Below are 12,500 nucleotides of genomic sequence, written 5' to 3' on the forward strand. Positions count from 1 at the left end.
ACAAGTGAGAAACAGAGTTAAACATGGTGAAGGATTTACAAAATAAATCACTGCAACAAACTGACAGATTGTAATAAAGACAAAAAAATATATAAGAAAAAAGAGGGTAGAACCATAAAAACAAAGGTAAAAGTATTAATAGTGGTAATAAGTTACATAAATAAATACTAAAGAGTAAAACAGATAAATAAAATAGTCAATGTAACATAAAACCATGTCTATAAAAATGTGTTTCAAGAAGTGATTTCAAAAAACATACAGCAGACTCCAGCGTTTGCAGCATCGTGTCACAGATTTGTCAGAAGCAAAGCTTCTAATGTTAGTTTGTGAACATAAATAATTAGCGGTGCACCCCGATCACCGAGAGCCGACTTTCCACCGATGTAATCACAGCTTTAACATCCAGGAAGCACAGCGTCAGCCAGATGTCGGCAAGGATGTGGGCTTCAGCTCCAGCTGTGGCATCGAACCATAACATCTTCTGATAGTTTGCCATTAAAAACAGGCCACACATCATTTATACTTATTATTCCATCATAATAATAATTTACAAATTGCATTTAGTTTTAGTCTGTTTCATTTGGCAGCAAGAAAAATAAGTAGTTATCCATTTAGGAGCTCCAGATGTTGCTTCTGATTTCACTGAAGGCCTCACGCGCCCACACAGGAGTTGTTCTTCTTAATTAGACTCCAGCTCAGGGCGAAGGTGGGCCGAGAGTCACGCTGGAAACATCATGATCGCTAATAAGACTCATAAATGGAACAATTATAAAGTTCTCTGCATGTAGGAGCTCAAAGAAATGATGTTAGAAATTACTATTTTAGCACCGTCATTAATTAAGAGCAGAGAAGTGAATCAAATGAAATATACAACATTTAGAGGACACCATATCAATCAGTCTTTTCTGTGGAGGTCTAATCAGTCAGATGAAGTTAAAAGGCGTGTGTGGGTGGATTTAAAGCTTGTTGGAGCAAATTGTACAGCAGATATGAATATTTAAATCAGAATCAGAAACAGGTATAGTTAACACAATACAAGGAGTTTGTTCTAGTGGGTTAGTGTAAAAAAAAACAACAACAACAATAAATATAGAGTAAACAATAAATATATAGTAAAATAAAGTAAAAGTAACTGTAATAGTGCAAGAGTCAAAGTTAAATCTAAGCAGCAGGATATTAGTGTGGCCCCAAATACCTGCAGCTAATGTGGAAAATGGAGTTTGGAGATTATTATTTTTGTTATTGTTTTGGCCTTTATTGGATAGTACAGTGAAGACAGACAGGTAAGTGTGGGGGAGAAGAATGGGGAAGGCCCTGCAGCAAAGTGTCCTGAGCCAGACTCGAACTCACCACCACCGGGTCGGGGACTTCAGCCCCTCTAATGGGACGCCAGCTCAACCAGGTGAGCCATCGCGGTGCCCTAAGATTATTTTATTTACCTCGAAAATGATGCTGAAGAACAATGAGCCCCGGCTGTACCTCCAGATCAGCTGCTGACTGGTGATGAGAGTCCTGTGGAGCCTCCTGGTGGTACGAAGACACTCCGACATGCTCCGGATGTTGCCCCGCTGCTTTTTGAACTACACCATGCAGAGAACTAGTTGCAGTGTGACGAGGGCCCGCTAAATTCTGCTTTGCTGTTATGCAATGATGACAGAAATGATTGAAAAAACATATGCAGGGCTTTGTGAAGCAGCTACATCTGCTATAAAAATGACTAGAAGAAGGATTTAAGGGTGGATTCACCGTCTGGTCCGACAGAAGGAAGAAGTCAAAACACATACAAATGTTTTTGTTGTTGTTTTATTATCACAGAAGCACAACAGGTACCACTATGCAGGTGAACAACAAACTCAATACTATAGTGAAAAAAAAAAATGTTAAAGGAATGCTAATCCAAGAAACAGAAAAATCCAATCATAACATCACAGCATTTTTTTTTCTTTTTCAATCTCCAAAAACAAAAACAAAAAAAAAATCTACAATATATTGTCAGATATACACGGCAGAAAGAAGCAAAAGCACTTTGGATTATTCACTTTCCCTTCACTTTGTACCAATACACTCATCGTAAGATCTCGAAGCGCCTACGTCAGACACATGCCATCGCACTCATCTGCTCACTCCACATCTGTCTACATGGATTCGCTATCCAGCTATTAAGTACCAATCATTGGGGATGTTGCTCCGAAAGTTTCAAAAAAGGGCTAACTGCGAGGATATTAGTCCGACAAAATAAAACTGGTCCCGCTGAAGAGTGTTTTGTTATTCAATTCAGAGAGAAAAAACAAAAAAGGAGTAATTTAAAGTCATTTAGCCAATCAAAAGAAAGCTGGAGTACCCGAGTGTAAACCTGATGACCTTATTGTTGTACATTCAAGAAATGAAGAATCCTCCGTCTCAATCTGTCATGAAAAGAAGAAATAAAAAAAAAAGACTCGACGAGAAATTAAACTAGCTATGATAACTGCAATATGATTGTAAGTCCAAAAAACAAAAACAGAATTCCCTCCTTTTTAGACGACAACACCGACAAATCTTGAATGGAAACAGTATAATAAAACACACAAAGATAGATGCTGGAACCAGGAGATACACAGCGTACGTATTCCCTTGAACACAAGAAGAAGAAGAAGAAGAAGAAGAAGAAGCATGGGGGGGTGGGGTAGGGGGGGAGTGAGTACTTGCATACAGAGAGCTACAGCCCTGGATTTAACACAGACCGCCATCTATGTGAGGAACTGTAGAGAAAAAACATACAATGGGAAGAAAAGGATGTAAGCAAGGGGGGGGAGGAGGTGGAGAGGTTGTCTGGAGGGCTACTCCTCGTCCGAAGAGTCCCTGTCAAAATTGTAGGCCATGAAGAAAACATCGGGTCGAGGTGGGACGAGGGCATGGCCCGGTTTCACAATCTCAAAGCCCAGAAAACTGAAGGTACGCACCAGTTTAGCTGGAAGGAAAAAAAGACAAGATTCGATGAGTGAGGACGCCAAAATAATTATCAAATGCTGAGCTGTGGGTGGGATAGGTGGGACGACGAGGCCGTTAGCACATACCACGATCATCTCTGTTCTTGTAAAAGCAGACAAACACGCTAACGACTTTCAGATGTTCTTCAGCATACTCGAGGAGCGCCGCGAAACTGGAGGGAGAACAGAGGGCAGCTTGGGTTAGCGAATGGAAAACAATGTTGCAACGAGCAGGCCGAAAACAAAACCCGAGTGTCTGGCTGCAGCTCAAGGTTTCTCCTCGAAGGATTAAATGCAGTTTGCTGATTATTTTTAAAGGCTGCGCCCTGACTTCACCTCTAATGTTTCAAAGTGATATTTAACAAATAATCAAGGGTCCATGCGGCCCCGCTGGGAGGATGCACAGGCTGCCAGGGTCCTATTAACAAAAACACAAACACGTTCAAAGTTTAATTGCCTGCTAACGCTTATGCAACTCACCTCTCCTTGCTGCCTTCAGGAAGAGGGTCAAGAGGTATCTCCACATAGAGTGCACTGCTGCTCAGGACAGCATCCCACTGTATCGTCTTGGTAACGGTGGGACGGCTTTGGAAGTGGAGAATCCCAGGGCGACCATTTCCAGCTGGCTCTTCCGTTACGGTCAGCTTTCGGTCCTGGAACATAAATAAAAACACCGACTGTGTAAACGGCTGTGGGTAACATGAAGTGTATCGGTGTCATATAGACGCCATGTTTCTTTTTTTGCTGTTCAGCTCTGATGGAAATGTGGCCAAAAAAACACACGAGCACGTGTGGAAATAATGCGTCTCTGCTGAGCGCTGATGGCTCAATCAAGCAAAAACCGCTGGTGTGCCTCCTCGCCGCTCTGCTTTGTTGATCCCGTGACAGGAAATGGTTTCAGTGAGGAAGAAGCCTGTATGCTTGAGACACATCTTCTTCCGATAACAACAGCCTACTCTCTCTCTGTTTGCGCTACAGCTAAGATAGCGTGGGACTTACTGAGTAGAGCGGCCGAGCTGAAGGAGCGTGATCCCGTGTGCCATTCCCTCGCCCACCTGGGATCTTCAGGGGTGGGAGAGGGGCATCAGGAGCACCACAGAGGCCCCGGGCCGCGGGTACTACTACAGTGCAGGGACAGGCTGGAAGGGGCAACACAGAGAAGAGTTAATCACTAAAATGGACTACGTTTCATTTCATTACAAGCAAAGACATTTGATGGGATGTTTACTCAGACAAACATAGACTCTGTGAAGAACTAACGCAATATTCAAGGATTTAAGGTCTTTTATTGGTCACAAACACAGTTATACACGGTGTAGCGCAAAGTGAAATGTGTTGTGCACCTGTTCCACAACGAAACAGTAAGATAAATAAGAGTAAGGAATAAAAGACACAAGAAATAAAAGGGAATAAAACAGATAAAGAAAATAACAATACTATATACAGGTGCAAAGTGTCCGGTTGGATTGTTACTGACTGGTGCATATACAGTATTTTCTGGGATTATTCCTACAACTAAATCATTGTTGCTCTTTGCTTCACACAATGACGACACCTTTATTTTGTCAAAGCTAACAAAGCCCGACCATTTCCATGCAGCTCGCTGTAATGTTTGGTTTGAATTGTTAACTGTGTCAACACTGCATCAGATTAGAACTCGACAAAACACCACTTTGTCACGTCTCAAAAGCAACAATCTAAGCACTGTGGCACAGGGCTGGTCCGAACAGCATTTTCTGTTCTCCGGATATTCGGGCCAATTGATAACGAATATCCCGGAGATAAAAATTGATATCCTGATTCCAGCACAGCGAGCGAGTAGTCGGCTATTCGGGTCCGGCCCGACTGTGGCACCACATATGCTTTCAGTTCCTTGTCTGACAAGCTGCTGTAGTTCTTATCTTATCGAGCTCGACCGCAATTTGAGAAAGTTTCGGTCAGTGTGCTGTTGATTTAAGCAAACAGGCTGTGCTTAGCAAACGAGAATGTCTCGTTTTGCCGCATTAGCGATAAGATGTTAAAAACTTTAGACCAACAAACACTGATGCGTCTCAGTGCTCAATCCACAGCGTGTGTTAAACCAGCAGGCCTCAACCGTTTACACTTTATGTTCACCAAAACAATAGCACTCTGTTTACAGAGCTGTTAACAGAGCATTTAAAAGAGCAGCGCACCGGCGCTGAAGGATGCGGTGGGAGGCGACCAACCGCAAGTATTTGCTGCTAAAAAGCACAAAACCCCCCCAGACTCCCGGTTTTAACTCGAATGTCAGTGTGGTTAGTTAAAACAGCCAGAGTAAGTTAGAGCTGTTAACAGAGCCAGCCTCTAATATCTACCAAATGTCCACAAACAGTTGTTGTGCTGTAAACACCGTTTTGCTGTATCCTGCGGTGTGCTTTCATAGTCAAAGTCGTGAGGAATTAGAAGTCCAAATCGCTGTAAGAACACAGTGTGAATCAAAATATTGCTGTAGCTGATGGTGTGACACGACTAGCTAACAACTAACTGTGAGATGGAAGATTTATATTTTAGTACAGCGGCGGGTCTCACCCGATTTAAAGATTATACATATCAATTAATCTGACCCTTAATTTGTTGTTTAATGGATTATTCGTTTGCTCTATAAAATGACCAAAAAAAGGTGAAAAACATCCGTAATAATTAAGTCAGAGGTGATCACAGAAGACAGACTTTTTCCACAGCATCCATTTTAATATGAAACACAGATGTTACTGAAGACATAATTTATTGTTTTGTTCTATTTAGGAACAGAAGCTTTGTTCATGTCATTAGTAACATTTGTGTTTACGAGTTTATGATAAAATGGCGGCAGTGAAAACGTTCTACTGCTGATCCTGATGCTCAGTTTACTGACACATAAGAAAAAAAAGAAAAAAAAAGAGGAACAAATTCTAACTTCTTATTTTACTCACAGCTGTTCTTATTTTAGTTGATTTTTTCACATTTAAATGTTCTAAATGATGTTTATATATAATTTTACTAGCTTAGGCTTTTATTATTGTCAGACTAGTTTCTTATTTGTGTGCCAGCATCTTAAACTTTCTTACTCAGGTAGACTGTAAACAACACATCCCACGCCTCCATGTAGTCTGAGATTTAATAAATGTTTGAATGAATAGATAAAAAAATCTTACAATAAACTAAGGAATGTGAGACATTTCTGCTTATAAACAAACAGTGATATTCTATTTTAAATATGTTTGGGCTTGGATTTGTGATTATTTTCTTTGTCGAATTATCTGCTAATAATTTTTGACTATTGTTTTTGTCTCCATAACTGTGAAAGGTGCTTATTATTATTATTATTATTATTATTATTTCCTGCAGCTCACACTTTGCTTTGTTCCATCAACAGTCCATAAAACAAACACACTCAGTTTGCAATCATTATAGGACAAAGAAAAGCATCAAATCGTCACATTTAAGAGGGTCTAATTAGGCAGTTTGTTTTAAATTTCTACTTCTAAAAAAATGAATAGCTCAATCAAATCAAAATAATTGCAGATTAATTCCGGGCATGGCCAAACAACACTGTGATTGTGACAGCTCTACCTTATATTCCAAGTCGATGGGTTTTACATAATGATCTTGCACCTCTTGGTCGGGTTAAAGATGAATCAGTTCAATATAGAAACTGCACTTTGATACAATGCAATTAGCATATGGCAAAGGCTGCAATTTAGATTACACATTATAGATTGCATCTGATTGCCGGTTTGTTTTTTTACTGACATCATTACTTTAATGTGACTGCAGAATGTGCAATACTGAACTGCTGCTAATGAGTCATGAGTACTGATTCATTGTCATAAACTGTTTACAGAAAGGCCCTGATATTTTTCTGATGAAACAAATTAGCTTTTTATTATTATTGATCTACCAAATTAGCACAATCATAGCTGCCATTGTGCCATCTTCTATGTCATAATATAAAGGAGTCGCTATGATGATGTGATAATGATGGACCACATATTTTAAATGATATAATAAATACTCAGGCTTTAAAAATGAGATCGTAAATTTCAAGGCTTGTTAGAAAAATCGTAATTAGATTAGCCTTCTGTAACTTGATTCCGAACCAAAGTTCAATCTGTTTCTTGGCCTTTAGTAATGGACCAACTAATCGATAGCACAAATAATTAAGGTATTAAATTATCAACAAGGAGCGTCCTTGTGGCTGACAGCAGTGTTTTCACAGAGATCCATCAGCGTCTCTGTCCTCACGCCGCCTGCGGCACTAAAACGGTGGTTGCGTAATAGCCAACCTGACTCCGCTGTCAGCGCACGAGGTCGAAGTGGTCAGGAACGTTCTCACCTGACGACGTTTTTGTCAAGCCGGTGTCATTTTTCTCTCGCCTTTTCCGGAGACACCAGATGTTACAAGAAATAACACCGTGAGCTCGGGTTTACTTGGGTGCCAGCGCTCTCCCTGTTTTGAGGCGTGTCTGGACCGATTAACGGACACATCTGAGCGTCTCCAATGTCAAATATTTGACGTTACGCTCGTGTTGTTGGACGTTAACTTACTAGAACGTGGGGAATTATTTCCCTATTGCGATTACATTTTCCTGAACTGGAGTCAGTTTCCAGTATCTCACACGACACACCTATTAATAGCTTCCCGTTTCAAGTTTCCACAACAAAAACACTAAAACTGTTAATTGTTAGCTAGCTGACGCAGTGACGTAACACAAGTTCGACGACGATACTAGCTAACATGAGCTAACGCTGCTAAAGTTGTTTCTCGGGCCACAAAACGAATGACTATAATTATAACATGACAGCATTTGAAATAACATTATAACAGAGTGTAACGTAATGCTAGGCTAGGCTATTGCTAACACTACGCATTAAAGTAAGCAGTACATTTAAATGCCGTTTACTTCCGCTTTTCTGTGGCTGCTCGCTGCGCTAGCTTAGCCACCCCTCCCCCACATCACGGTTAGCAGTAAGCTAGGTGAGGTATTTTCCATCGTTTACTTACTTCCCAATCATGTCACAGATGTTACTACTTAGATCCGCCATGGTAGTAATGGGCTGCTGTTTTCCTTCTTTCTCGCGAGCAAAGCAATGACTGTTTAGGATCCGCTGGAGGTTGGATTTTACCATCCGGCCTCGGGTAGAGACACGACGGGCTGACTGCTCTCTGCTGTGCTCCGCTGGGTAGTGATCGGGCAGAGAGCTGGGAGCTGTTAGATAAGGAAGAAGTCAAGGTACACACAGGCACACCACATCAGCTTCCTCTGTGATGTCAAAATAACAGTGAGATAGCGAGAAAAATACCTATTTGGTGCTATGATTTCGTGCACAATAGCAGTCATAACATTGCTAACATTATTAAAAATCGTCATTGCTATTATGACAAAAAAGTGCTGAATTGCAAACTATGGCTTCAACTAATATTTGCTTATAAACTGCTGAAAAATGTCCATCAGTGTTTTCCATAAGCCAAACTGACTTCCTGAAATGTGTTGTTTTGTCAAAACCCAGTTCACTGTCAAGGAGGAGAAACCAGAATAGCAAAGACCAGAATATATTCAAATTCAAATAGTTGGAATAAGTGGATTTTAAGCTTTTATTCTTTAAAAAAGTACTCAAACAGATGAATCAATTGTCAGAAATAGCTTGCAATTAATTTAGTAAATGATAACTAATTGATTAACTATTGCAGCTCTATTACAAAGCACAATAATATAGTTGCATTCATGCAGTACAAGAAGGTTTATAGTTAATATAGTTTTAATATTACTGCTGTATTGTGCATATAATATTTAGCATTACAACAGTGCAATTGATCAAAACATAGCATCTGTGATTTATTATTTGTATTTGTGTATTTTATGTATACAGGCCACATATACCATTTATGCTTTGTGCAAGTTCTGTTTTTGAAAATGTAAACAGAAAAAATAACGCATGACCTTAGCTATGGGCACAATTCACTCAACTTCACGTGCAGTATTAACAACACCATAGATGACACCAGTCACCTCATTTATACGTTTATTTACAGTACAAAAGTCACATGGCAGTCTCAAGGTTATGCTCTGGTATAGATCCCATGGAGCCAAACTGATGTTTGTGTAGCTGTGTGTGGAGTGTCTGTGAATCACAACTTCTGTTCCCGTCTGAAACCAGCATACAGTGTTTTGACAAAAGTAATCTTAGGCAACAGGTTTCACAAGCATTTTAGTCACATTGCCTCATGACCTGTGGAATCTGCTGACATCTGTGACTCTGAAAGCCCTAAAAACACAGTCTGAGGACCGTTTGAATACCTGAGTTAAGATTGTGTGGTCAAAGTGTAGTTTTACAAGGTTAAAAATCAATCTACACCTTCAAGCACGGTGTAAGGCACAATTACTGTCTTTGGATTTTCTGCAGAAACATGCATCATTCGCAAAATATTGTTGAAAAATAATATTAGTATTATTAAAGCATAAAGCAGAATGGGTCACTGCAGTTCATGTGTATATGAGCAGCAGTACTGTGTTCTGCTAATTAAATGAATGTAATACAAAAGCAGTTTCTTGCTTAACACAGGATATGTCAAAAAAACACCCTTTTTTGTTCTATTTCGCTTTTATTACTTACAAATGTAATTCAAATCCATTTCCCTTAACATATAAACGGAGGCTGTTATGTTGACACAGGAAGTCGCACTTACAGCTAGGCCTAAAATAAGCTAGCCTTATACTAGCATGCAAATGCTAACCGTGCTAAGACGCTAAACGTAAGGATGGGTGAAGATGCTAGTCAAGACCATGACCGTAACTTATACCTAAGAAAAATGACCGTGACCCGTGACCAAAAAATAAAGCATTTATCAAAATATCAGCAACATCATCACGAGTGTCGTCATTTTACAATTACACTTCATTTAAATGTTTAAACAAACTGCGTTTCTTTTCCGTTTCTCGCCTTTAGCTTTAGATGCTAATCCGAATAAACAAACAGGTTAGCTTGTTAGCAGCCGTCAAGCGGCCAGGGGGCGTCTAATGGAAAAGTACCGCTGAGAGAAAAACTTCGAACAAAGACACTGCAAACGTATGTTTTCCTTATGATTAATAAACTCACATTGATGCCAATTTTATCTTACGTGGATACCGTTGTTGAAAATGCATTTAAATCAATTGGGCATTTGTGCAGTAGTGGAAAATAAATACATTTAGGTTCAGTTTTTTTTTTTCTTTTTCTTTTTTTAACCTAAGAACTACTTGTACTATTTTTAGATAATTTTGTTTTACTGGAATATTTCCATTTTATGATTACTTTGGAGATTAAAACTTAACCTAGGCCTATTTTAGTTTTTTAAATATGCAAATTATACTGATCCACTGTATAAAGGAAAGTCTACAGCTTAAGCTTATCATGATACAGTACTGGCAAAAGCCAATGTGTAAGTTTTGCTGTTGTTGTTGTTGTTGTTGTTGTTATATAATCAAGCACTTGTATTCTCAAATAAGTAACATAATGAATGCCATAACCTTGAATGGTGTATTTATATTTCTGGAGTGTAGTTAGGTGATCTAAATACGTCTTCCTATAAGGATTTTCACACTTAAATGCCATTAAAAGTGTCAGAAAACCATTTTCAGGTAATAATATTTAATTTTATTGTGTAATTTGCACTGTATATTCTTATTTACTTCACCTTGTTGCCTATTTAAGGCCCTGAAAAATCCTGGTGGTTATGTGTATGCTCACAGCTGTTTGTTTTGTTTATATGTCAGTTAATCTGACTTAACTGATCATCTTAGTTAAAATTAACTTCTACCACGAAATGCTTTTAATTAATACTAATTCAATGTGATGAAAACAGATGACATGAGCAAAATGTTGAATGTTTGCTTTGCCTGTTTAATCCACAAGGTGGCGACAAAGAAACATGAGTTCCCCTCATTCAGCAATGACATAACTCTCAGTGTTTGTGTGAAATAATTCTGACTTTAGTTCAGAACTGGCTTGTAAATAAGAGCAGATATTCAAGATTACTATTTTAGGTGAATTATAGTTGGTGTATGCTTCCAAATGTATTAGTGTAAAATGTTTGTACATGTAATTGACCCCACTCATGGTGCACTTGTCAGGTGGCATAATGACATGTAACATCCATCCATTATCTATACACCACATAATCCTCACTAGGGTCGCGGGGGGCTGGAGTCTATCCCAGCTGACTCAGGGTGAAGGCAGGAGACACCCTGGACAGGTCACCAGTCTATCGCAGGGCTACACTTAGAGACAGACAACCAAGCACACTCACATTCACACCTTCCGTCAATTTAGAATCACCAATTAACCTCAACTTTGGACTGTGTGGGTGGAAGCTGGAGAACCCGGAAAGAACCCACGCTGCACGGGGAGAACATGCAAACTCCACGCAGAAAGATCCCGGATGTCCTCACCAGGATGTGAACCGGCGACCTTCTTGCTGCGAGGCAACAGTGCTAACCACCGTGCCAGTTGCAGCCCAAAACAGTCAAACATGAGTCTTAAAATTAGGGATTCAAGAGGAAGCTGACTAAGATGGGAAAGATCTAAAGATCACAGAGATGAATGTCCTTTTCTTGGATGGTGGATGGAGTGAGTTATCTCTTAAACGCTTCCTAAACACAGTTTGAGGGGTTTGAAATGTGTTAATGCCAAGTCATGGTCTGCAAGACAACATCTCAACACCAGGGATGAATCTGAATGCATCTTATCAGTCAGGTGTGTTTACACATACAAAGAACCTGACTCCAGAACTCTCTCTGTGTTAATAGTCTGATACTGAATACGTGTTTACAGGAGTATTTAGATAAAGAAGTACAGTGATATAAAATAGTGATATAAAGTAGACACTACAGGGGTGATCATATTCCAGATATCTTGCAAGGGTGAATGAGTTAGCAATCTTTAGTAATAAAACACCTTTTTCTGCATTTCCAGACTACAACACTACTAACTGCAGCCTCAGAAATACAACAGCAGTGGGATGCAATTGGGTGCAATTTTGTAAATATAACACTTAATCCTGAGGTACATTCAATCTTACACTCAACTACTCTTTTTTTCCTCTGAATAAATCTCACAAATGTGATTTTACAGGTTACTTTAAAGGCCCTTCATGGCCTCTGTGTTTGCTATATCTAGATGTTGGAGTACCAATACACACTGCAATGCACTTTGAGACCCTCCAGCAGAGGTGTTTTTATGTTCCAGGGTCTCAGCTGGAAACTAAAAGCGATAGAGTGTTTGCAGTCGGGGCCTCGAGGCTCTAAAATGATCTGCGTGAGAAAATCAGGTCGGCTGAGTCAGTGTTCTGACTCTTTAAAGTCTCTTCCTAAAACATACTTGTATCTGAGAGCCTTTTCCTGATTTTACTTGAATTTTAATTTCCTTATTTATTTCAATATTGTTTTAACGCTGAAGGTTTTTGCACATGATGATGTGTGTTTTTAAAAATATTTCATACCTTGTCTGTTTTATTTTGCTGCCTTGTAAAGCACTTTGCAACTTGGATATTAA

General features: G+C 39.4%; 1 protein-coding gene across 1 annotated transcript; it reads right to left on the bottom strand.

Annotated features, from left to right (window-relative positions):
* Positions 1-1,787: 1,787 nt before the first annotated feature.
* oaz1b (ornithine decarboxylase antizyme 1b) lies at positions 1,788-8,176 on the bottom strand. The gene is given in 6 exon segments (XM_008287800.1): positions 1,788-2,950; positions 3,057-3,142; positions 3,450-3,622; positions 3,969-4,055; positions 4,057-4,108; positions 7,975-8,176. Coding segments are annotated over 6 exon segments (654 nt in total). The 5' UTR covers positions 8,100-8,176; the 3' UTR covers positions 1,788-2,819.
* Between the last annotated feature and the right edge of the window lie 4,324 nt (positions 8,177-12,500).

This window comes from Stegastes partitus, unplaced genomic scaffold, assembly GCF_000690725.1.
Source record: "Stegastes partitus isolate 25-593 unplaced genomic scaffold, Stegastes_partitus-1.0.2 Scaffold521, whole genome shotgun sequence".
Taxonomy (NCBI): Eukaryota; Metazoa; Chordata; class Actinopteri; family Pomacentridae; genus Stegastes; species Stegastes partitus.